Below are 27,728 nucleotides of genomic sequence, written 5' to 3' on the forward strand. Positions count from 1 at the left end.
CACCCTAGCTTGTCCACAATCCCTTCCCCACTAATGCCCACATTACAGAATGAAAGCTTCCCTCCAGGACTCACTTCCACTCCCACAGGCACTAGGGACATCCACCTTTTAATGCTCGCTTATATCTTGACAGAGGGAAGGTATCTTACTACCTAGACAATCTATTGCATTACTGGGCGATGTGTTTTTTAATAAGTGGTTCCGATATCACCAACTCAGCCACTACTTACAGACAACACATAAACTCTCTCTAACCAGACAACGCACGCAGTTTGAGATTTTGTGTAGCTCATCCTCACCTATTCTCCACACAATTTCATGAACCTATAAATTACTGACTACACCAGCTGAAACAGATCTACCAACTTTCACCAAAGCGTGGAATAGAGATTTACCGTTTTTAATCCCAAATACAGAATGGCACTCAATTTTTAAAGCTGTAAAAAAAAGTCAGCACACTCAGCCAAACTCATAGAAACTAACACAAAACTGCTAACAAGGTGTTATCTCACCCCACAGAGACTCAAATACCTCTTCCCTGGTTCGTCTAGCTGCTGTTGGAGACAGTGTAGGGGTGAAGGCACCCTGTTCCACATCTGGTGGGCCTGTCCCAAAATTCAAGTATTTTGGACAAATATCTCATACATTCAAATACTGTCGGAACTCCGATACAACATGACCAAATGATATATCCCACAAATACCCCAAACTTAATTCCAAATGGCATTTTAGATTGTTACAAATAATGATTAATAGCTCTCACCAATTAATCACAAGAATGTGGAAAAAAATAATCAGTTCCTACCCTAACAATGTGGATCCAAGAGACAATAGAAATGGGGATAGAGGGGAGCGCCAACAAAGGCTGAGGTGTGATGATGGGGAAACAGGTAATGGTATATAAACCAAATAAGAAGATATATAAGTTAAAAATGTATTGCACAATAAAATTAAAAATCTATTTTACAATAGATATGTATAGACTACTCAAAAAACAGATGATTACATATAAAAGTGTTCATGGATCCATGTTACAACAATTGCAAGATTAAATCAAAAAATAAAATCAAATGAACTACAGATAAAGTGGCCTGATGTGCCGAGTGGTCTATAGATGAGTATACTTATAGATTAGTTCAAAGTACATAGTGCATATTCCAAATGCTACTGACAGTTTTTTCTTGTCCAAATTCAGTGTCCAAATTATATCGTGAGAAAATGAGGAAATAATGTGATCACTTAGTTTAAATGTTGATAAAAATTCAAGATGTTGATATAATGTGAAAAAAATGAAAAACAATGTGATAAAGGTGAGTGAAAAAATGACAAAAAATCCACAAAAAATGATGCAATCTTCCAAAAATGTGAAAACAAGCGAAAAAATATTCAAAAATACATATTAACTGTTGTTTATCTGTAAATCCAGTGTTTCTAAAGTGATAAATTGGTTTCAGTGCAAAGGAAAAGTAGCTGAGTATTGATACAATAAAAACATAAAAATTGTATAAAAAACCTGTGAAAGAAAACAAACAATACTATAACAGATACCAACTGTTAAGTTCATATATCAGTATTATGCTTACTCAAATCTGTCGACGCGTTTCGGCCATATAATCCTGGCCTTTATCAAGACTAGTATAATGAGCAATCAGGTCAGAATTTATGGGGATTCTAGTTGGTGTTTGGGTGCCAAAAAACATATAGGCCACGCCCCCTTCCTGTTAGTTGCATTGTGGGTATGGGCAAGAGTTTCGCTAACAATATACATTCAATAAAGAGATAATAGTAACAACTTATGTTTATGTAATAAGATATCTATGTCCCAAGGGCCATTTCTATTTTATGTTCACCCTTTTCATGAATACTTTTGGTTAGCACGCTGACTTCATTTACTTTATTTAGCTTCCGGTATCGCTGTTTACCAGCACTTCCGGTTTCGCTAGTTCCCTCTGTGTTGACTTCCGGTTTCGCTATTCACATGCGCTTCCGGTTTAACTGGTTACCTCTGTATTAAAGGGGGTATTTGTTATTATGTGACTCATTCTAGATGCTCACTGTTTCATTTTCACCCTTTTCTTGAATACTTTGGTTAACACGTTGACTTCATTTACTTCATTTAGCTTCCGGTGTCGCTATTTACCAGCATTTCCGGTTTCGCTAGTTGCCTCTGTATTGGCTTCTGGTTTCGCTATTCACAAGCGCTTCCGGTTTGACTGGTTACCTCTGTATTAAAGGGGGTATTTGTTATTGTGTGACTTGTTCTAGATGCTAACTAGATAGAGTTGAGATCCGGACTGATCTTCCCTTAAATAATCCAAGAGATTCAGCTCAATCTAAAGCTAGAAAGATAGCATTATCTTTTACTAAACAAACTGGACACTATTGCAGAAAATTTGTTCCTCTGGGACACCAGACCCACATAAAGGTTTTAACATGACTCTTTTTTCTAATAATGTCCTATGGTATGCCAGTCACTTATGACAACCCTTGCCTTTGGCCCAAAGTGACAGTGGGCTCCATATCCTACCCTAGACCCTCACACCCTAGACTCAGACGTTAATGCCAGATGACATAATGTATAGCTACTAGACATACTTGCTTTGCTGAAGCTAAATACATACTTAAATCTACACTTTGACCAGAAGAAAAACAAAGAAACATTAGTTTAATTTGTTATAAAAGAAAAATTCTAGAAATGTATGGCCTATACCGTTGAAAACTTTACATGTTTGTTAACAGTGTTTCATAAGCAGCACTTTTATTAAACTTTTATATGGACTCATTTTTGCATGCTGCAAATGGACTCTATTCCCCGAATGAGGGTGATAATTTTGTTTCTGACTATATCATTGTCTACTGCATTTTATTTTCTTTTTATCTGACTTATGTATGTTTCAAGCAGAAATAAACAATTTTTCTTAAAAAAAAATTTCTTTTAAAGCATTTGGGCAGATTCTGTCCAAAATCAATGGATCCAGAGTATTTTCTCTCAAGGGTACCGAATGGGATTCAGAGTAAGACCACCTGTGATTTTTTTTCTCTCATGCATCCCAGCAAATCCAGTAAAGGCTCAGGCTTTTCTGAAGTGTGTTTCAGACCTGGAGCTTTCAGTGGTAATCATACCAGTTCCGTTTCAGGAACAGGGTCTGGGGTTTTATTCAAATCTATTCATTATCCTAAAGAGAGAAAATTCATTCAGGCCAGTTCTGGATCTAAAATTTTTTAATCATTTTGTAGGAGTGCCAACTTTCAAAATGGTGACTACAAGGACTATTCTGCCTTTCATTCAGCAAAGGCATTATATGTCCACGATAGACTTACAGGATGCATATCTTCATATTCCGATTCATCCAGACCACTATCAGTTTCTGAGATTCTCTTTTCTAGACAAGCATTACCAATTTGTTGCTCTTCCATTTGGCCTAGCGACAGCTCCAAGAATCTTTTCAAAGGTTCTCGGTGCCCTACTCTCTGTAATCGGAGAACGGGGTATTGCGGTGTTGATGATATCTTGGTACTAGCTCAGTCTTTACATTCTGCAGAATCTCACATGAATCAACTAGTGTTTCTTTAAAGACATGGTTGGAGGATCAATTTACCCAAAAGTTCCTTTATTCCTCAGACAAGGGTCACCTTTTTAGGTTTCCAGATAGATTCAGTGTCCATGACTCTCTTTAACAGACCAGAGACTATTAAAATTGGTTTCAGCTTGTTGGAACCTTCAGTCTCGATCATTCCCTTCAGTAGCTATGTGCATGGAAGTTTTCAGTCTCATGACTGCAGCATCGGACGCGATCCCCTTTGCTCTTTTTCATATGAGACATCTCCAGTATTGTATGCTGAATCAATGGTGCAGGAATTATACATAGATATCACAATTAATAATCTTAAATCCCAATGTTCGACTCTCTCTGACTTGGTGGTTAGATCGCCATCATATAGTTCAAGGGGCTTCTTTTGTTCGTTCAACCTGGACTGTGATCACAACAGATGCAAGTCTTTCAGGTTGGGAGCTGTCTGGGGATCTCTGACAGCACAAGAGGTTTGGAAACCTCAAGAGGCGAGGTTACCAATCAATATTTTAGAACTCTGTGCTATTTTCAGGGCTCTTCAGGTTTGGCCTCTGTTGAAGAGAGAACCATTCATTTGTTTTCAGAAAGAAATATCACAACGGTGGCATATGTCAATCATCAGGGTGGGACTCAAAGTCCCCTAGCTATGAAAGAAGTATCTCAGATACTTGTTTGGGCGGAATCCAGCTCTTGTCTAATTTCTGCGGTACATATCCCAGTTGTAGACAATTGGGAAGCGGATTATCTCAGCCGTCAGACTTTACATCGGGGGAGTGGTCACTCCATCCAGATGTGTTTGTTCAGATGTGGGGTTTTCCAGAAATAGATCTGATGGCTTCCCATCTAAACAAACTTCCCAGGGATCCTCAGGCAGAGGCAGTGGATGCGTTAGTTCCTTGGTGTTACCAACCTGCTTATATTTTCCCGCCTCTGGTTCTTCTTCCAAGAGTGATTTCCAAGATCATAATGGAACAATTGTTTGTGTTTCTGGTAGCTCCAGCATGGCCTCACAGGTTTTGTTATGGGTATCTTGTTCGGATGTCCAGTTGCCAACCTTGGCCACTTCCGTTAAGACCAGACCTTCGGTCTCAAGGTCCGTTTTTTCATCATGATCTCAAATCATTAAATTTGAAGGTATGGAAATTGGACGCCTAGTGCTTAGTTATAGAGGTTTCTCTGACTCCGTGATTAATACTATGTTACAGGCTCATAAATCTGTTTCTAGGAAGATTTATTATCAAGTTTGGAAGACATAATTCATGGTGTTCTTTTCATAAATTCTCCTGGCATTCTTTTAGAATTGCTAGATTTTTTTCAGTTTCTTCAGGAGGGTTTGGATAAGGGTTTGTCTGCAAGTTCCTTGAAGGGACAAATCTCTGCTCTGTTTTATTTCACAAAGATTACTAAGCTTCCTGATATTCAATGTTTTGTTCAGGCTTTGGTCCATATCAAGCCTGTCATTAAATCAATCTCTCCTCCTTGGAGCCTTAATTTGGTTTTGAAGGCCTTACAGGCTCCTCCGTTTGGTCTTTGGACATTAAATTACTTTCTTGGAAAGTGTTGTTCCTTTTGGCCATCTCTTCTGCTAGAAGAGTTTCCGAATTATCTGCTCTTTCTTGTGAATCTCCTTTTCTGATTTTCCATCAGGATAAGGCAGTTTTGCGGACTTCATTTAAATTTCTACCTAAGGTTGTGAATTCTAATAACAATATTACAGAAATTGGTATCCCTTCTTTGTGTCCTAATCCTAAGAATTCTTTGGAGAGATCCTTACATTCTTTGGATGTGGTAAGAGCTTTGAAATATGTTGAAGCTACTAAAGATTTCAGAAAGACTTCTAGTCTATTTGTTATCTTTTCTGGTTCTAGGAAAGGTCAGAAGGCTTCTGCCATTTCCTTGGCATCTTGGTTAAAGCTTTTGATTCATCAGGCTTATTTGGAGTCAGGTCAGGCCCTGCCTCAGAGAATTACAGCTCATTCTACTAGATCAGTCTCCACTTTGTGGGCTTTTAAGAATGAAGCTTCAGTTGATCAGATTTGCAAAGCAGCAACTTAGTCTTCTTTGCATACATTTACTAAATTCTACCGTTTTGATGTACTTCTTCGGAAGCAGTTTTTAGTAGAAAAGTTCTTCAGGCAGCGGTTTGTTTGATTCCTCTGCTTATGTTTAAGTTTTTTCTTTTCATTATGAAAATAAACTTATAATTTGGGCGGAAAATGGCTTATTATTGTATCCCTCCCTCTCTAGTGACTCTTCTGTAGAGTTCCACATCTTGGGTATTACTATCCCATACGTCACTAGCTCATGGACTCTTGCCAGTTACATGAAAGAAAACATAATTTATGTAAGAACTTACCTGATTCATTTCTTTCATATTGGCAAGAGTCCATGAGACCCACCCTTTTTATGGTGGTTATGATTTTTTGTGTAAAGCACAATTATTTCCAAATTCCTTTGTTGATGCTTTTTACTCCTTTCTTTATCACCCCACTACTTGGCTATTTGTTAAACTGAATTGTGGGTGTGGTGAGGGGTGTATTTATAGGCATTTTGAGGTTTGGGAAACTTTGCCCCTCCTGGTAGGATTGTATGTCCCATACGTCACTAGCATCAGGTAAGTTCTTACATAAATTATGTTTTTTCCGTTGTTAGTATCTTCTTGTGCAAGTGAAACACCCTTAGATCTGTGCAAAACCAGATTAGTGTTTCACTTGCACAACAGGATATACTGCTCCGAAAAAAGCCGAATACCGAAAATAGCCGCTTCCTTCTGCATTCAGTAGTGAACAAAACTGCGAAATTCACGTCTAGCAGGGAATACAGCTATTTATTTTTTCTTTAATATTTGGGTCTCTTTAATGTTATGTGCAAGTGTTAGATTACAAATTGGTCAATTACTGAATAAAGACGTTTACACATTTGTGTATGTTTAATTTATTTATTTTTTGTCTTGCTAGGTCATGATCACAATGTGTCCTCAGTAGCCATCATGCCCAATGGCGATCATATAGTTTCTGCCTCCAGGGATAAAACCATTAAGATGTGGGAAGTGCATTCTGGGTGAGTTTTATGCCATTAACTGAGGGCAGAGAATACAAAATGTTATCTTAATATATAAATAAATAAAAAAAATTTAAATTTACTTTTATAGGTATTGTGTGAAGACTTTCACTGGCCACAGAGAATGGGTCCGCATGGTGAGACCAAACCAGGATGGTTCACTGATTGCTAGTTGTTCCAATGACCAGACAGTTCGTGTTTGGGTTGCAGCAACAAAAGAATGCAAAGCAGAACTTAGAGAGCATGAGCATGTTGTAGAATGTATTTCCTGGGCCCCAGAGAGTTCATATTCTACAATATTGGATGCTACAGGATCTGAGGTACATAACCTTTTTTATTTAGTTGTGTGGCCATTGTAGGGAGAAATACATGATTAATAATGTGCTACTTTATGGTCTAGAGCCAAGAACTATAAAAAAAAAATTTAAGATCTTTTTTTTCTTGCATAAGATGGCGAGAGTCCACGAGCCATCACATGCGGGATTAAAGTCCACTCCTACAGGAGGAGGTAAAAACCCGCCACACAAGAGGTATAACCCCTCCCACTTTCCCATGATTCCTTATTCATTTTTTGCCTCCAGCAAGGAAGATTAAGAACCCCTTTCAATTGCTGTTTAGAATAGCACTTCAAGTTTCCCCAATTGTTTAGAGAGCCTGGAATAGGACAGTACATTGGCAGTGAGAGTAAATCTCCCACAGGAGTTTGTCACTTGCCTGCCACAGGTGTCGCTGGGACTGGTCTTGCAGCCTCTTCCATTTGTTGTGTTGGTGTACTCCTTTTTTAGAGCCTTTCTCTGTGTATGCTATACAAGATTCTCTTATACGGGAAGCAGGCCCTCGGCAGTTTCGTTAGCATTGTAGACTGAGTGCTGACAGGTACTTACACTCACATAAGCTGCAGACTATTAGCATGAACATGTACATATGATTCACATTGCCTGGCGACATAGTTTTATACACCGGATAACACTACATACAGTTTTTGGAATTTTTCTATATTTGCAGTAAACTTGAGTTACTGTCTTTTTAAAATTGTTTCTAGTATTAAATACATATCAGAGCTCTGCTCCTGAGTCTCAGCAGGCTCTCGGATAATCAGGAACATTACTGAAGCTGGGGAGCTAATTTTCTGAAGAAGTTTGTTTATTTTTTTTTATTTTTTTTAAAGGATCCAATGGCCAGGAAACTTAAAGGTTTCAGCTAGCAAACTGTTTCCTCCAGCTGTTAATGTAGTCTGTACTGTGGTATAGTGTGACAGCATCTCCGACCTTTTTTCCAAAGATAAAATTCAGTATTGCTTGAGGTTGGTCAAGACTGCGAACAGTCTCATTTGAGATGCAGCTTTTAAAATAACTTGCATTTGTAAGAGTGCTGCTATAACTGAGCTTGCTATAAGCCCTTTATCACTGAAGTCATGATCTGCAGATATAATATGTAAAGGCAGACTACTTTACCTTCCATTTCAGGGAAAGATTTTTTTTGAACCTGCACTGAATTGCTACAGTTACTGGAGGTAAAGCTTTCCTGCCACAAGACACACAAAAAAACTAAGGCAGGGTAAAATCATCTAGATGATTTGACTCCATTTGTCAGTCAACAAAAAAAAATCCTCCAGTGTCTCAGAAGTTAGACATCTTCAAGTCCACATGGAAGCTTGTTTCTCTTGGTTTAAGTCCAAACAGACAAAAGCCTGTCCCTTCCTCCAAATCAGCATGAAGGTGCGGCCCCAATACAAACACTGTTCTGGTGGGGGGCAGAATTGATCTTTTTTCGGGAGGTTTGGAGAAAATTCTTTTCAAGTTCCTTGGGTACTGAACTTAATTTCTAAGGAGTACCCTATAGGTGTTCGGTTTCACCCGCCTCTTCGAGGAAGATTCCCTCTTTCTCATGTTCCACAAGATCACTTAAAGGGTCAGTACACTGTAAAATAGTTTATATCAATGTATTTTCAGTGACTTGTTATACCAGCTGCAGAGTATAAAATGTATGAGAAATTGCATTTTCAGGTTTATTTTTTGTATATGAAGTAGCTGTTTTTGTGCTTTTAAACCACATCCTATTACATTGGGTTGAGCTTCAGGTAATCTCATATCTCATTATGTTATCACTGTGTACGCACACTTGCTTCCTTACCTTATATTTGTCTGGAAAACTAAAGCTCAATACATAGAGAGAACAATGGAAAAGTATGGTTTTATTACTTAACTATCCTGCACCCCACTAGAAGTGTAATTTCTTCTGCTGACTGTGTTTACTTAGGTTATTGAAACTCCACTATCAATACTTTCAGTATAGTTTGGGAAACCACAATCTAAATCGGCTATTTCAATGGCCATAATAGGGGTAAAGGAGCTACTTGTAAATAATTTAATACACTCCAGCAGGTAAAATGGATTATTGGGAACAAATTAAATGGGAAAACATTTTTGGGGGAACTGTTCCTTTAAAGTGATAGTACAGTTACGGTTATTTGTCAACATTTTTTAAATCTTTGTTAAAATATATATATATATCTCTCTATCTCCTACATCCCTGACGAGTGCCTCTCTGTAAATTACATTTTTCTGACGTGGACCCGTTAACAATGACTGCAGACATTGGACTGTCTTTCAGCGTCGACTGCTAGAATTGTCTCATCCAACATCCCTCGATTCCTATTTTTTAATTTATCCTGGACATATTCCATTATCAACATCGTTTTCCGAATATTTTTACGGGATTTCTCCCGGGCATAAAGCCTGATTGATTTTCATGGATATTGGATATATATGGTTTTAGACGATTAGCATTTATAGAAGTTAGAATCTTATAATCGGTATTGAGTAAAGATATTGGACGATATGAGGCAGGATTTTCTGGATCTTTATCCTTAAGAATAAGAGATGTTGGATGCAGCAAAACCGTCTGAACATTTATTAGGTTGCTGAAAATAGCTATTCTATAAACCATGTAAAACGGGTGATTTGTTCTAATAGTATTTGATAAAATTCTGAAGGTAACCTATCGGGGCCAGGGGCTTTACTCAATTAAAGGGCTTTTATTCCATCCTCAATTTCTTTTATTGTAATTGGATGGTTAATAATCTTAATTGTCTCTTCTGATAATCTTGGTAGAGTAACTTTATCCCCAAAAAATTTTTTTTCCATCTTGGTCAATTTTACCGGCTGTATACAAATTTTTAAAAATTCTAAAAGTCTTATGGTTATCATTATTAGTAGTTTATCTTTTTGATCCTTGCTTATTTGCTGCTATATTATTTGTTCTCACTATTGTTATATACGCTAGGTATTTAGCGGACCATCCTCTAAAACCCCCGTACAGCGCTCTAGTGCAAGCGTCTTGTATCATATTTTGTTTTAGAAATAAATCTCTCTGAGATTTTAGGCTTATATATTTATCCCAAATGTATTAAAACTATTTTTAACTCAATTAGAAAGCTGTTCCTCCTGCTGTTTGTTTTTCTTTTTAATCTTACAAAAATAAGCCTTTATCTCTCCCCGTAATACCGCTTTTCCACATTCCCAGAAAACTTCATATTTATACTTATATGCTTGATTAAAACTTGTGTACTCTTGCCATCTACTTTTAAGCCAATTTTTAAATGAACGGTTTTGTGCTAAATATTTTGGGAAGAATAAGTTATTAGTAGGGGGTCTTTGATACGCTTTTAATTCTATAGCTAGCGAAATTATAGCATGATCAGGGAGGATTATATCACATATACCTGCTCTTTCTTTCTTACCTGTCATTATATCAGCAATTAAGAACATGTCAATTCGGGAAAAGGTTTGATGAGTTTTATAGATGCATGTAAGTGCTTTGGTATCTGGATTTTGAAGCCTCCAAATATCCCACGTCCCTGATTTATTACAGAATTTTTGCAAGATACGTGTTTTCCTATCTTTTGTTCCCAAACTTACTGTTCAATCTATCTAGATTCGCGGAGAAGGCCAAGTTAAAATCACCACCGATTGTTAAATTTTTACCTCTATAAGCTAATAATTTTGCTTCTAATGTGTCCCAGAATTGAATGTCAACCACATTGAGTGAAAAGTATCCTGTTTATTTCGATATGGATTGGACAATCGTAAATCTACCTGCTGGGTCAATTGTTTTATTTACTATTCGATATGTCAACTGCTTATTAATTTAATATTGCAACTCCATTTTTCCTATTATCAAAATCTGAAGAAATTAGCTTGTCTACCCATTTAATTTTAGAGCTTCTCTCTCTTGTAAATGTGTCTCTTGTAGCATCACTGTCAGCTTTATGTGAGCCTAACAGCTTAATTATAGTTTTCCGTTTTATTGGGGATGAAATTCCACCTACATTCCATGACAATATATTGTGTGTCACTTCTCATTTATATAATGTAGCGAGATTCCTGTATATAACTTATCACCTAACCAATAGAGGGGACACGGGAGGGGAGGAAGGGAAGAAAAAAAAGAAGAAAAAAAAAGATAAACTCTAAAATAAAGGTTCAGCTTAGATTTAAAAGACCATTTTTTAAGGACCCTTAGACTGTACCTCATGCAAAACATAATAACCTTTAGTATATTACCAGTTTCCTCTCTGGTTATTTTATTGCACTTTAATCGTAATTGGTGGCAAAAATTCTCATTCCAATAAAGATTGCTCAATGTCACCAACCAACTATCACAGTGCCATCAAACTTTAAACCTCTTAAAAACATAAACCATCATTTCCTACATAAATAATCAAATACAAATACGTTTTAATCAATGCCATTGTCTTTACAGAATATTTTGACTTCTTGGAGTATCAAGTGTCTTGGGTTCTTCGTCTACTAACAGGATTAATTTGGCTGGGTATATTAACCATACATTATAATTTGCTTTAATCAATTTTGTGCAAAAAGGGACATTAATCGTCTTTTTGCCGAAGTTTCGGCAGAAAAGTCCTGAAATAACTTTATATTGTTTTGTTCTAAGAACACTGGACTTGCCTTTCTATAATTTTTCAATATATTAACTTTATCTGTAAATTTAAGGAATTTAGCAATTATAGGCCTAGGTTGAAATGTGCCATCAGTGTTCCTGCGGCTCGTCCCTGTCCTATGCATCCTCTCCATTTGGATAAGCTGAGTGTTCATTTGCATATTGAATACATTTGGCAGTGTGATGGTGATAAAATGTACTAGATCTTTAAATTTAACTGTCTCAGGTAGGCCTATAATATAATGTTTCGGCGTGCACGATCTTAAAGATCTTTTTTTTTTTTTGCATGTTAACCGTGTTAGTCTGTTGTAGTAAATTAATTTGTTCTAATTGTACCAATCTGTCTTCTAGATTTGAGACTCTAGTTTCTATTTCATTTAATCTATTAGTGAACTGTCTGACTTCATTTGATAGTATATTAATATCTTGTTTAATCTCTAATTTTAAAGAATCTGAGAAGTGAACATCTTGGATATTTGTACGACTATTTCAGATGTACTAAAAGTTGATTGTGTCTCAATATCCTTGTGGGGGGTCTGGATTTATTTCTATGTTTTTGGTGGCATTTTTTTTCTCTCTGTGTTTTGGAGTCATGGCTGGAGAGTTTATATCTTTCCATCAGGGTAGGGTAACAAGTAGGGAACGGGTAGAGTGAATAAGTGCAAGGAAGTAAAATATTTCCATTAGCTCAGTACTAACAGAGGTGAACAAAAAAAACAAGTGACTGTGTACCGATCTATCGAGTGATCAGATTAAAAAATAAATAGAACCTTATACTGTATCAGTGAGCGTAAAGAATCAAGGTTATGTGAAAATGACATAGAAATGTGAGAAGAAAAAAAAATCTAGTGAAAATATGTGAAAAAGATTAAGTGGAATTTCAGTGTATACTCTGTGTAGACACGTTTAAAAACAAATATTAATTTATCTCCAAAAACAAGCCTATCTATAGGCCGATCTAAAAAGTTAATATAGCCTTGTCTCTGCAACCAGATTATAGTTCAGCTTACTAGGAATAATTTGTTTTCTTAGCCCAAAAAAAAATTATGCAACGATAACAGTCCAGAGACTGCCACTGGATATTACATAAACTATGGTCTGTTATCTGTAAGAGATATAAAAAATTGACTAGAATTAACTATTTGTACCTTAAGGAAAATTGTTGTTCTCTGACTAAAGACACTGCAATATTATTAAGCTAAATCTCTCTCTTCCCTAACTTTACATACAGGTTTCAACAATTGCACTAATTAGTAATGTCAGATCTTACTCTCAGATAGTTTTATGCGAGATTAGGATTTTTGAACAGCAATTTACAGGTCAGAACATATATAGTCATATAACAAACAGAGAGACCAAGCACTACTGCTTGACATTACATGAATAACTGTGATCTGTTATCTGTAAGAGATACTAAAAATAAATTGAAGTTAACTATTTACTTCTCAAGAAGAATTGCTATTCTTTAATAGACACTGTAATGTTGTTTGTACTAGGTCCTTTCTCTGAAAGGATGTTTGTCAACAAATATTTACCTTTACTTTCCATACAGATTTTAGCAATTGCATAAATAGTGCCAAATCTTAACCTCAGATAGGGTTATATAATAATAGAATTTTTAACCCACAATTTGCAGGTCAGAACATATATAATTAGGTATTAAACACAAAACACCAAGTCCTTATAAAGAATCTTCTGAATTTAGCTCCTACCCGAAGGTTATGGGAACTAATTCCTGCACTCCTACCCATTTGGGTTATGGGAGTAAGAAAGGCACAAACACACCAAATACTTGTTCCGGAGTATGATATTAATATCAAGCAAATAACTCAAGGAAGAAGTGATCAATCCGGATGGCAATAAAATAAAACATAACTTTTATTCAATATACAGGTATAAAAACCTCAGAGCCATAGTCCATGTTCAAAGGTGATGTGTATCAGATTGGCTTACGCGTTTCGGCGTGAGCCGTAATCATAGCCTAAACAACCTGATACACTGCACCTTTTTAAATCCTTAAAACGTACAATGATTGATTAATAGCAAAGTCAGCAATATTTGCATAAACACACCTTTGAATCGTGTTAACACTTCACAGTACAAAGCAAGCCTGTCACAAATAAACAGGGAATATACAAAAGTTTCACTTCTCTTAAACATGGTAAATTACATAATCTTGTAAAGAACATAATTGTGTATAAAACAAATGCGTTGTCAGGTACTAGGGAACAGTATGAGATCTACACTGAAAAACATAGTGCACCCAAACAAAACGGCGAATGTTCACGTCATAAATTACGCAACTGTACAAAAGTAGATAAGTAGGCATAGAAGAACATCTAAAGCTATTATAGCTAAGCACCAGTCACTCGCAAAAATAACAAAACTATGGATATTAATGTACAAAACTAAAAGAATGATCAATGCAACCTATTTAAAATAAAAGAAAGAAATAAAATAAAAAGGAATGGAAAAGTATGTAATGCTGTGAGAGACCATAGTTGAATGGTGCCACTGTATGTTAAATAGCAGAATAAATATAACACACATGTCTAAAAAACACAATGCTATAAAAATATATACAGCTGCAGATAAATGTATACCAAAGATCCTTACGGTTAAATAAAATAAACAAACAAGTACTATTATTGCCAAAAATTAATTAAATCGAACTCAGAATTGAGTCCTAGAGGCAATCTAGTCTTTAACCTAAAAATCCAAAACATTTCTTGACGCTCACCCCTGGTTCAGCATTTTCTTAACCACCATAACAAGAGTACAGATACTTTTGCTTGGAACATCATTGAAAGAATACCCCTAGTAGGTAGAGGTGGGGACCGCACAAAAAGGCTTGAGCGTCAAATGTTTTGGATTTTTAGGTTAAAGACTAGATTGCCTCTAGGACTCAATTCTGAGTTTGATTTAATTAATTTTTGGCAATAATAGTACTTGTTTAGTTATTTTATTTAACCGTAAGGATCTTTCGTGTACATTTATCTGCAGCTGTATATATTTTTATAGCATTGTGTTTTTTAGACGTGTTATATTTATTCTGCTATTTAACATACAGTGGCACCATTCAACTATGGTCTCTCACAGCATTATATACTTTTTCCATTCCTTTTTATTTCTTTCTTTTATTTTAAATAGGTTGCATTGATCATTCTTTTAGTTTTGTACATTAATATCCATAGTTTTGTTATTTTTGCGAGTGACTGGTGCTTAGCTATAATAGCCTTAGATGTTCTTCTATACCTACTTATCTACTTTTGTACAGTTGCGTAATGTATGATGTGAACATTCGCCATTTTGTTTGGGTGCACTATGTTTTTCAGTGTAGATCTCGTACTGTTCCCTAGTACCTGACAACGCATTTGTTTTATACACGATTATGTAATTTACCATGTTTAAGAGAAGTTAAACTTTTGTATATTCCCTGTTTATTTGTGACAGGCTTGCTTTGTACTGTAAAGTGTTAACACGATTCAAAGGTGTGTTTATGCAAATATTGCTGACTTTGCTATTAACCAATCATTGTACGTTTTAAGGATTTAAAAAGGTGCAGTGTATCAGGTTGTATAGGCTATGATTACGGCTCACGCCAAAACGCGTAAGCCAATCTGATACATATCACCTTTGAACATGGACTATGGCTCTGAGGTTTTTATACCTGTATATTGAATAAAAGTTACGTTTTATTTTATTGCCATCCGGATTGATTGCTTCTTCCTTGAGTTATTTATTTACTGCCAGATTACTCCGGATACCGGGACTGCCAGTTGATGCCCATTGGCTATTACCCAGCATGTGACAGCTCCACCGCGTGTGTGTGGTGACGTTGCCGAAGGACGCCGGAAGCCGAAGCATAGTACAGTGGACGGGACGCTCCTAACGGATCACGCGGAATTGAACATAGTGTGTCCGTGAGTAGGCTCAGGTGTTACCGGGTCTCACATTGGGAAGCTGGAGAGGTGTCCGTAGCAGCGGAACGTCAGGTGAGCTGAGTCACTTAAAGCATAAGGGATTTTGTTTGCCATTGGGATATCTTACTTTGAATGCAAAGAACTGGTTGAGTGCTGATTGTCTGTACATCAGCATTTGTGACTGTTATACACTCAATTGACGATATTAAACAACTCTCAGCTTCACAGCATTTCATACGAGATTACATTAATATCAAGCAAACATATGAAAAATTTCAAAGTTACACTGATTATTTGCTGTCTCACTCTTTTTTACTCGTTGTGTAGGGTTCTATACATGTTTACAAGAGATGCTGATATTCATAAATTTCCACGGAATATGAACAAAAGTTCCCCACAAAGTGCGTTCTCTGCTCCTACCCAGACATCAGGTTTTTCAGTTATAGCCCATAGGGCTCTGTGGTTAAAGGCGTGGTCAGCGGACATGACTTCCAAGTCTAGATTACTTTCTCTGCCATTAAAGTGAAAGTTCTTTTTGGTCCAGGCCTGGACTCTATAATATCCACGGTCACGGGTGGCAAGGGTGCTTTCCTGCCGCAGGATAAGAAGAATAAACATAAGGGGTCTAATTTTCGTCCCTTTCGTGCAGACACTCTAAGTGCCAGCAGCCGGCTGCGAAAACAGAGCTGTCCAAGGGATCTTGGAAACTAGCTAACTCTTGACCAAGCAGAACAAGAAGCCCGCCGAGACAAAATCGGCATGAAGGGGCGGCCCTTGGTTCAGCTAGCTGAACCAAGGCAAAGACTGGATACACCTGTGTGGTATTTCCCAGAGAGGTGACTGGGCCCAGGTGTAGCTTAACTACTAGCAAAAGTAGCAGTCAGGAGGATGAGGGGAGAGGGTATACCAAACCATTTGCCTATAATAAAAGTAAATCCGGTGTCATTTTTTTTATTATTGGAAAATGGTTTGGTATACCCTCATCCTCCTGACTGCTACTTTTGCTAGTAGTGAAGCTACACCTGGGCCCAGTCACCTCTCTGGGAAATACCACACAGGTGTATCCAGTCTTTGCCTTGGTTCAGCTAGCTGGTCTGCTGTTGAAAACCAGCCTTTCTCTTCTGGCACAATTGGGTGCCTTTACACCATGTGAGTAACCCGATTCTTCTTTGTTCTTTTACCTAGCAGGTGGTTGATTCACACATACGGCACCTCTCTCCTTTCCTTGTTATCTATAGAGCTGCTGACCCTTTATGGTGAAGTTAGAGTGCTGCCCTTCCTGTACGGATTGATTCATTTATCTATTGCAATCAAGAACCCCATTACATTTCAAGGACTTTCCTTGGGACTGGATGATTATATTGATACACCATCCGTTTGGTATTGTGTCAAGAGACATTTGTCTTATAAAGAGCTATGAACTTGTATTGATAAATTTTATATATATATATATATATATATATATATATATATATATATATATATATATATATATACACACACACATATATTGTGATCTCTTTACATATATCTATATACCCCAAATTGTTTTGAGAGTCTGCATATCCATTTAAGATATTGTAGCATTATATGTAGCGCCTCCTAGAGGGTGATTTGACCCTGTCGTTTTTCTTATAATATACTAATGTGTATTGGATCAGGTGTATGGAGGTGATCGGGCTCATAGTATCCAGCATAGATGTCATTCCTTAGGCCAGGTTCTAGCTCAGGCCTCTTCAGTTGTACATGTTGAGACAGTGGAACGGCGATTGCTCAGATCAATCCCAACAGATATCTTTGGATACACAAACAAGGGAATCCCTCTCTTGGTGGGTCCGTCCGGGACAACTGTCCCAGGGGATATCCTTTCTGAGACCATCCTGGGAGATTGACCACGGACGCAAATATATCAGGATGGGGGGCTGTTTGGGGTGCCAGAAAGGCACAGGACAGGTGGACCTGAGAGGAGTCGAGTCTACCGATAAACATTCTGGAACTCCGATCGATATTTAACTCTTTTGAGGACTTGGCTCCTCCTGGGGTCGTCCCGATTCATCAGGTTCCGGTCGGACAACATCACCTTGGTGGCTTACATAAACCATCTTCAGATTCTAGAATGGGCAGAGAAACACAATTGTTTGCTCTCAGCGATCCACATTCTGGGTGTGGACAACTGGGAAGCGGATTTTCTCTGCTGACAATCGTTTCATCCCGGGGAATGGTCTCTCCATCCCGAGGTGTTCGAGCAGATCTGCAACATATGGGGGACGCCGGAGATAGACCTCATGGCGTCCAGACTCAACTGCAAGCTACCCAGTTACGGGTCATGATCCAGGGATCCTCAGGCAGAGCTGATTGATGCCCTGCCGTGCCCTGGGAGTTCAACCCACTATACATTTTTTCACCGTTGCCACTTCTACCTCGTGTAGTTGCCCACATCAAGCAGGAGCAAGCTTTGGCTATTCTGATTGCTCTGTCGTGGCCGCGAAAGATGTGGTTTGCTGATCTGGTGGGGATGTCATCCTCTCCTCCATGGAGGTTACCCTGTCGCAGAGACCTGCTGGTTCAGGGGCCATTTCTTCACCAAAATCTCGATTCTCTGATGCTGACTGCGTGGTGATTGAACGCCTAGTCTTAGCCAAGAGGATTTTTGGAGAGAGTGATTGATACTCTCGTTCAGGCCAGGAAGCCGTTCACTCGGCGCATCTGTCATAAGGTGTGGAGGACCTATTTGTTCTGATGTGAGAAACATGGATATCCCTGGCTCAAGGTTAGGGTATCCAGGATTCTGGCTTAACTGGATAAGGGACTGGCTGCCAGTTCCTTAAAGGGTCAGATTTCATCTTTATCTATACTGTTACACAAGAAGCTAGTGGAGCTTCCTGATATTCAGTCTTTGTTCAGGCTCTGTCTAGGATCTCAGGCCTGTCTTTAGAAATTCTGCTCCTCCTTGGAGCTTGAACTTAGTTCTTAAGATTTTGCAGAGGTCTCCGTTTGAGCCTATGCATACGCTTGATAAACTTTCCTGGAAAGTCCTATTCCTACTTGCTATTGCATCGGCTCGCAGAGTCTGAGTTAGCGGCCTTGCAATGTGAGCCTCCTTATCTGGTTTTTCACGCTGATGAGGCTGTTCTTTGCACTGGATTGGGGTTTCTTCCCAACGTGGTGTCGAATCATCACATCAATCAGGAAATAGTAGTTCCTTCCTTGTGTCCTAACCCTTCTTCGTCAAAGGAAAGGCTGCTTCATAATTTGGATGTGGTTCGGGCCTTGAAGTTTTATCTTCAGGCTACGAAGGAGTTCAGAAAGACTTAATCTTTATTTGTTGTGTATTCAGAGAAGCGTAGGGGGCAGTGGGCCTCTTCCACTTCACTGTCTTTTTGAGCCTCCTCAGAGGATCACGGTTCACTTAACTAGGCCTGTGGCCTCTTCTTGGGCCTTTAAGACTGAGGCTTCTATGGAGCAGATTTGTAAGGCGGCAACTTGGTCTTTAAATGTTTTTGGTTCAGCGAAAGCAGCATTTGGAAGACAGGTTCTGCAGGCTGTGGTTCCCTCAGTTTAGGGTCCGCCTCCTTTTACCCTCCCGTTTTTTTTATTCAGTGTCCTCTAGAGCTTGGGTATTCCCACAAGTAATGAATGAAGCAGTGGACTCTCCTCCCATTAAGATGGAAAACATAAATTATGCTTACCTGATAATTTCATTTCCATCTGTCGGAGGAGAGTCCACTGCTCCCACCTGTTTCTCCGGTGGGCGGACCTAAATTTTATTCTTCTAGCGCCATTTATACCCTGATATTTCTCCTACTGTTCCTTGTTCTATTGGTAGATTGACTGGGGGAGTGGGGGGAGGTATTTAAGCCTTTGGCTGGGGTGTCTTTGCCTCCTCCTGGTGGCCAGGTTCTTAATTCCCACAAGTAATGAATGAAGCAGTGGACTCTCCTCCCACAGATGAAAATGAAGTTATCAGGTAAGCATAATTTGGTTTTTCATCTTGTACAGATGTGGGGTCTTCCAGAAATAGATCTGATGGCCTCTCGTCTAAACAAAAAACTAACCAGATACCTTTCCAAGTCCAGGGATCCTCAGGCGGAGATGGTGGATGCCTTGGCAGTTCCTTGGTTTTACCAACCTGCTTATATTTTTCCGTGTCTGGTTCGTCTTCCAAGGATGATCTCCAAGATATTAATGGAACAATCTCATGTGTTTCTGATAGCACCAGCAGGGCCTCACATGTTTTTGTATATGGATCTTGTTCGATGTCCAGCTGCAAGCCTTGGCCACTGACTTTAAGGCTAGACCTTCTGTCTCAAGGACCGTTTTTCCACCAGGATCTCTAAATTTGAAGGCATGGAAATTGAACGCTTAGTCATAGAGGTTTCTCTGACTTAGTGATTAGCACTATTATACAGGTTCGGAAATCTGTTTCAAGGAAAATTTATCAGGTTTGGAAAACCTATATTTCATGGTGTTCTGGCATTCTTTCAGAATTCGTAGGATTTTACAGTTTCTTCAGGATGGTTTAAATAAGGGTTTGTCTGCAAATACTTTGAAAGGACACATTTATGCTCTTTCTGTCTTATTTCATAGAAAGATTGCTAAACTTTTTTTTTTTGGTTTAAGTTGTGAATTCTAACTTCAATAGGGAAATTGTTGTTCCGTCCTTGTCCTAAGAATACTCTTGAAAGGTCTCTACATTCTTTGGATGTGGTGAGAGCTTTGAAATATTATGTAGATGCTACTAAAGATTACAGAAAGACTTCTAGTCTATTTATTTTTTCTGGTCCTAGGAAAGGTCAGAAAGCCTCTATTTCTTTAGCATCTTGGTTAAAAATTTTGATTCACAAAGCTTATTTGGAGGCGGAGCAGTCTCCGCCTCAGAGAATTACCGCTCATTCTACTAGATCAGTTGCCACTTCTTGGGCTTTTAAGAATGAAGCTTCAGTTGATCAAATTTGCAAAGCAGCAACTTTTAAATTAAGAAAACGTCATTATTTTTTTTGGTTTAATTTCTCAGCGGATTTAGCTATTTTATCCCTCCCTCTCTAGTGACTCGTGTATTTCCACATCTTGGGTATTATACGCCATACGTCACTAGCTCATGGACTCTTGCCAATTACATGAAAGAAAATATAATTTATGTAAGAACTTACCTGATTAATTTCTTTCATAGTGGCAAGAGTTCATGAGAGACACCCTATTTTTGGTGGTTATGATTTGTTTTGTATAAAGCACTTTATTTTTTCCAGTTCCTCTTTGTGTATGCTTTTTACTCCTTTTTTTTTTTTTTTTTTAATACACCTCACTTCTTGGCTAAGGTATGAGTGAGGTAGTTGGGAGGTGTATTTTTAGGCATTTTGAGATTTGGAAAACTTTGCCCCCTCCTGGTAGGAATGTATATCCCATACGTCACTAGCTCATGGGCTCTTGCCACTATGAAAGAATTGAATTTGTCAGGTAAATTCTTACATAAATTGTTTTTTTTGACCATTCTATCCCTTTAACATTTTATTAAGGATTATATTTTGAGTTATAAAGTTTGTGGTAATTTAGCAAATATACATACTTGTAGTGTTAACTTTCTAAATGCATTGCCTGCTGCATTTGTTTGTCAATGGCTAAACTATACACACTGTTTTTATTTAAGCTTGTTAATGAAGTGGACATATCACAATTTACATTGTTAGGCAGCTCAATTTAAATATATATATAATATTTTCTGCTTAGGTCAATTAGGAACAGAGTTTTTCAAGTGTGAAAATATTAAGGCATTTGTCAGTTAATCTGCTATTATTTTGGCTATACATTAATGAGCTGTGAAATTAAGGGTGGGAATATAGGGGTCTCGATCCTCTGAGATTTTAGAATAGGGTTTCTAACTTTGACAGACATTAATGACCAGTGTTCTACCCAGGTGCACCAACTGGCTGATTTTACTGACCACCCTGTCAAAACTTTAGACAATAGTAAGCTAAGATTAGCGAATATTAAAAATGTTTAATTTTCTTATTAAACGGGAAGAGTCCACAGCTGCATTTGTTACTTTTGGGAATTCAGAACCTGGCCACCAGGAGGAGGCAAAGACACCCCAGCCAAAGGCTTCAAATACCTCCCCCACTTTCCTCATCCCCCAGTCATTCTTTGCCTTTCATCACAGGAGGTTGGCAGATAAGTCAGAAGTTAGAGTTAAGTCTCTTCAAAATGGGACTGGAGTTTTAAGTAGTCCTCTCAGCCTCTCAGTGAGAGCATGGATAAAGGTTAGAATCCGGAGATGCAGGGAAAGTTTTTCTGCAAAATCATCCCGACTCATATTAACAGCTCCTTGGCAATCAGCGTTGATGAGTTTCGCTGCCTGCCTTTGTTCACTCAAGTCCATGTCCGAAGCGAGGCTACTATCTGTCACACTTGAAGGGCTCCTGTTCCACGGCGTTGATTCCGGTAAGATTATTTAATTTTACTTCATTATGTGAATGTGATGTTAACGTAAAGGTAAGGGTCCCAGTGGGACTTCTTTTATCTTAAAATAAGAAATCATGGGTTAATATCCCATGATTTCTTATTTTAATCATGGGTTAAGTGTAGTAATACTTTAGGCTCATGGCTTTTTGGAACATTAACGGCCTTATCGTCATTTAGCGCAATCTTTAGATACGTTTTCACTTCCGTATGTGGCGACAGTCTCTGTTCGTGGGTTGTCTGGTTCACAGGAGGTGGTGAGTGTCCCAGCCATTGGGGGTGTAAAGAAGGTGTCAGTTACCGTTTGTCATTTTTGTAATCCCATGATGAAGGATTCTTACTTTTTAGACACGGATGTCTATGATGCGGAGAATGAGTCTTGTGATGAATATGAAATGGCCCAGGTTATCCATGCCCATCAGTTACGTTCTGATTGCCTTTCCAGAGTACTCTCTTCTCCCGATTCAGGGTCCTCAGAGTGCGTTGAGCCGTCCGCCCCTGAGGATGCTAGGTCCTGTGAGGCACGTGTCCCAGAAACTTCCTTTGCTAAGCAAGCAGGTGTCCCTTCTGTTTTTACTCCTCCGGAAGGTGGCCTGTTTCCTCCAGAGGTTACAGCATGGTTCTGCATGGCCATATCTGCCGCCTTGGCTCATTTGTATCTCCCAAGTGAAATATTTTAAAGATACTGTCAGTGTTCTGTCAACCATGGCCTGCTGGTCGGGGGATTCCCCCGATTCAGTTTGACCTCCTGGGGAAGCGGGGGCCTCTGAGGCATCAGGGGCCCCATCCTTGGGGCCGGAGGCGTTTGTCGATCCGGCAAGGGATAATTTTGCCTTCCGTTATAGGTTGGCACGTCTTCGTGTCCTACTAAGACATGTTTTGGCGTTGCTAGAGGATCCCAGTCCTAGTGGGCCGAGGGATTTGAGGCCTTAGATGCCGGATGGCAACATGGATAGACGTTTTGGGGATGAAGCTAATCTCCTTATCGTCTCCATTTTTCTTTGTGTCGGTTCCAGTTTTGAGCTTGGGTGAAGGGGACCTTTTGATCAGCTGGTCTGTTCAGGCGTACCCTTTTTTCCCTTGGGCGTTCACCCGCGGGTGCTGCCTTTTATTTTAGATCCGGACAGGATGTATTTGATTTACTTGTATAAAGCTCATGGCTGATATAACTTTTGTTTTTAGAACGTTCTTTCTCTGGAACCGATACTTCCTTGGAAGTTGCGCACTTTGGCTAAGTCCAAGGTTATGTTTTCTAGTTCATAATATCGAGCCTTTGGGCCGATTTTTCTTGGACCTTAGACAGATTCTGAAGTGCTCTTATACCAGGCAGGTACTAGTCGGGCGCTATCTACTATTTCTTGGGTTCATGTCACCCTTGTGGTGCTGATTAGCCTATTGGCTTTGAATTTTTTTTATATTAAGGCCTAGTTTTATGGACTCCGGAGTAGGATCCTACAACATAGTTTGGGGCCTGGGGCATAGATTTAATGCTTCTGGTAGGAGGGTTGTGTGCTCCGATATAAGTTATTTTTTTGCTGGCAATATTGCTTGAGATGCGTGACCGACTTTTTCAGACGTCATTGTGGGTTCTAGGTCCCCTGAGGACTCGGAACCGTTGTTTTCCATTCACTTGGAAGTCTGGAAATGTGATTAAGTGGACTTTGAGTTTGCACCTACAGTATCTCCAGATGACGACTCTTGTAGCCTAGTCGCATTCTTTTTGCGGTGACCTTCCCTTCCGTCTTGGGTTGGGTCATTTGTTATGGAAGAGTGGACGTGTCCTTTTTATCATTGTTTCGTTTGATCTAGTGCGTGGAGTGCAGGGTTCTCCCTGCCGTTCTACCAGGAGCTGCAAGGTTCCTGTTGTTCCATTCAAGGATGCCGGGAGATCGATCCGGCAGGGATCTCTGGAAACTGTCTGTTCAAGATAAAAACTGCCCCTTTGTCATACCATGGTCTTTGACTCGTTGCTACCTGTCGATCTTTTTGAAAATCTAGCCCTTCGGGCTTGAGAGTAGGTCGTCTTGGGTCAGTTAGTCTTCTCGCCTGTCTGGGGTCAGGGAACTGACCATTTAGCCTTCCAGCTTCGGGTCAGGTTGTTAGACCTGTCTACATGGATTACCTTGTGATCCAAGAATACTAGTGGCCCTTTCCTAAACCGGTCGGGAGTTCTTTTCAGACTCTTGGGTTTGTGGATTTTGCTCTGTATTTTACATCTAAGGACTTTAGATGGCTGAAGGCTCTGTATAGGTGCGCTCCTAACCATAGGAGGCAGCTTATGGGTTCCTCAGGGGCTTCAGATCTTCGGATTGGTTTCGTTTTTAGAGGACTCTGGTTAAGGACCATGTCTCTCTTGCCTGAAAAGGGTATGGACGGTTCTGCTTAACCATAGGGTTTGGTCTCCTGCGTGTCCCTTTGGAGGGGGCTGAGGATTTTCTCATTCTTATGAGATATCAAACTGATGCTTCATTTTGAGGTTTTCTGACGGGTCCCTACCGGTCTGCTGGAACATCTGATGCTTCCTGGTAGGTTCCAGTTGCTATTAAACTGGGCTGACCATATTAGCCGAGGGTTGGCCTCTAGTAGGGTGTTCTCCGTTAATCTTCTCACCTAGGACGAGGAAGGGATTTTTATGTGTCCTTCTTGGGTTGGAGGTACCTCAGTATCTGAGGGACTGTGGGTCCTTGTTTTTCTCGATTCGTAGGGTTTTTTCCTTTCTTGCGTTCTCCATATCACGGAATTGATTACTGGTACCGGAATGCTGTGGGTCAGAATACTTAATTCCCTGGAGGAGTGTTCCTTCTTATGGAAGACTGCAGTGTAGGTTTCCTTGGACCCGAGCATGAGGTTCCTGTCATAGTTCAGGGTAGCATGCAAATTTTTTAGTAGCGGTCGGAGTTCTTCATTTTGAATCTCTACTCCCCTTTGTTGGGGGGACTCTTAGTGCCCATCTCTCTACCGACGGCGGCTGTTGCCGGGATGGCTCGCTCCTTGGATTCCGGAATTTTCTGGTTGGGAGCTGTTGAGATTTTTCAGCACTTTTCAGTGGGGTGAGTCCCACAATGGCTTAAGACGGCTTTGTTGCTTGTGGATGGGTCATTTCGAGTTTTGCTCACTGGTGACTCTGTACCCTCTTGAAGAGCTTTTTTTAAGCTGCTGGGACTGTTTTCCTGTCTCTGCTGGTCTATGCTTAACCTGACGGGTCTGGTCTTGTCTAGGTTACAAGGGAGAACTCGTGGGTTCTGGAACACCATAGTTGGTATGGTGCTTTCAAGGATTGGAGGGTGGCCTTCTGGTCATCTTAGTGACGTTTTCTCCTGACTATGGACTTCTCTTCTGGTCCTTGTCCTCCTAGGGAGTTTGTTCCCTGGACAGTGGTCCTGCAGCAACCTTGGATTGCTCTAAGTTGATTTGGTTTTTTAGATGTCTCATGGGGCCTCTATTCTCCCCCTCGGGGGTAGATAGACATGTTAACCAGTTTTTGATTTAAGTCTGCTTTGGCTGGTCCTTTGGGTCTCCTAGGTTCCTCTACTTTCCCTCTCGGGGGTTAATAGAGGTTTTTTAAATTTGTGGGAGTTGAGTGCCGCAGGACTGACTCCTCGGAGGCCTTATGCTTAGCAGACTCTGGGTCTGAGTTGTCTCTAGCATGGCTTTGCAGGTTGTGTAACTGAGTGGTTACCCGGGCTCCGGTTTTTCCCTTATTAGTTTTTTGTAGGGTGTCGAGTAGTTTCAGTCAGTGCTGCCTTTTCGAAGAAACCACCTTTTTGTACCCACCCTTTGTTTGCATTCAGTGTCCTCTACCTTGGGTATTGTTTTCTCCAAAAGTAATGAATGCAGCTGTGGACTCTACCTGTTTAAGAAGAAAAACATAAATTATGCTTACCTGATAATTTTCTTTTCTTCTGACAGGAAGAGTCCACAGCTCCCGCCCGCACTTTATTACGGGGCGGCAGTATCTTTTTGTGGTTCTGGCACCTTTTTAAAATCACCCTATTTCTCCTACTGTTCCTTGTTCCCTTTGCAAAATGACTGGTGGATGAGGGAAGTCGGGAGGTATTTGAAGCCTTTGGCTGGGGTGTCTTTGCCTCCTCCTGGTGGCCAGGTTCTGAATTCCCAAAAGTAATAAATGCAGCTGTGGACTCTTCCTGTCAGAAGAAAAGAAAATTATCAGTTAAGCATAATTGGTTTTTTAACATCTTGTGGAAACCTTGATTTCTCATTGCTATAGTGGTTTTATGAAGTTAGTAATAGACCAATTAAAGTAATCATATGGGATGTTGCATTTTCTATTTACATTCTAATTTTGTCTCTTCTACCACTTGACTTTTTTTTCTCCCCCCTTTAGACAAAGAAGAGTGGTAAACCCGGACCATTTCTGCTTTCTGGATCCAGAGACAAGACTATTAAGATGTGGGATATTAGCACTGGAATGTGCCTAATGACACTTGTAAGTTAATTAGCTAACCTAGCATTGAAACTTATTAAAGGAAAATTATACATACTTAAGGTGGTGAGAGTCCATGATTCATAACCTGGCCACCAGGAGGTAGAAAGAGCTTTAATACAGGCATTCCTTGTTTTATTGCGCTTTACTTTATTGTGCTTCGCAGATATTGCTCTGTGTCAAGCAAGTCTATTGGGACCATTTGTCCAACATATTGCTATTGCACACTTAATAGACTACAGTATAGTGTATATAGAACTTTTACATGCACTGGGAAACTAAAAATGAGTGCGACTCACTGTATTGCTATATTCGCTTTATTGCAGTGGTCTGGAAGCAAATCTGTAATATCTCCCAGGTACGCCTGTATCCCTCCTACTTCCTTGACCCTCCCAGTATTTATTTGCCTCATTTCTAGGAGCAGGCAAAATTAGAGGTGCTCAAGATTTTATTCATATTTCTTGGGACATTTTATTCCTTTATTTTATTCGCTCATGAGTTAACTTAGAAGAGAGGGACAAAGGCGTTTACTGGCTGTGCAGTATAAATCTTCTTGCGGGAGTTGTAGCCACATGCCTTTGAGTGTCGCTAGTATAGTTCCTTTAGCCTCCTCTCCTAATTGGTTATGAAGATGTACTCCAGTATATGCTCTACTGTTATTTCTTTCATGTAATTAACAAGAGTCCATGAGCTAGTGACGTATGGGATATACATTCCTACCAGGAGGGGCAAAGTTTCCCAAACCTCAAAATGCCTATAAATACACCCCTCACCACACCCACAAATCAGTTTTACAAACTTTGCCTCCGATGGAGGTGGTGAAGTAAGTTTGTGCTAGATTCTACGTTGATATGCGCTCCGCAGCAAGTTGGAGCCCGGTTTTCCTCTCAGCGTGCAGTGAATGTCAGAGGGATGTGAGGAGAGTATTGCCTATTTGAATGCAGTGATCTCCTTCTACGGGGTCTATTTCATAGGTTCTCTGTTATCGGTCGTAGAGATTCATCTCTTACCTCCCTTTTCAGATCGACGATATACTCTTATATTTACCATTTCCTCTACTGATTCTCGTTTCAGTACTGGTTTGGCTTTCTACAAACATGTAGATGAGTGTCCTGGGGTAAGTAAGTCTTATTTTCTGTGACACTCCAAGCTATGGTTGGGCACTTTATTTATAAAGTTCTAAATATATGTATTCAAACATTTATTTGCCTTGACTCAGAATGTTCAACTTTCCTTATTTTCCAGACAGTCAGTTTCATATTTGGGATAATGCATTTTAATTTAACATATTTTACCTTAAAATTTGACTTTTTC

The 27,728-nt window shown here is 39.4% G+C and overlaps 1 protein-coding gene across 1 annotated transcript in view; it reads left to right on the forward strand.

Moving 5' to 3' along the window:
* The window catches only part of PAFAH1B1 (platelet activating factor acetylhydrolase 1b regulatory subunit 1), a gene marked incomplete in the record, with an annotated part of 508,857 nt that overhangs the window by 378,440 nt on the left and 102,689 nt on the right, over positions 1–27,728 (forward strand). The window contains 3 exon segments of the mRNA XM_053706276.1: positions 6,530–6,632; positions 6,724–6,952; positions 26,316–26,417. Coding sequence (XP_053562251.1) covers positions 6,530–6,632; positions 6,724–6,952; positions 26,316–26,417 — 434 coding nt within the window.

This window comes from Bombina bombina, chromosome 3, assembly GCF_027579735.1.
Source record: "Bombina bombina isolate aBomBom1 chromosome 3, aBomBom1.pri, whole genome shotgun sequence".
NCBI lineage: Eukaryota > Metazoa > Chordata > Amphibia > Anura > Bombinatoridae > Bombina > Bombina bombina.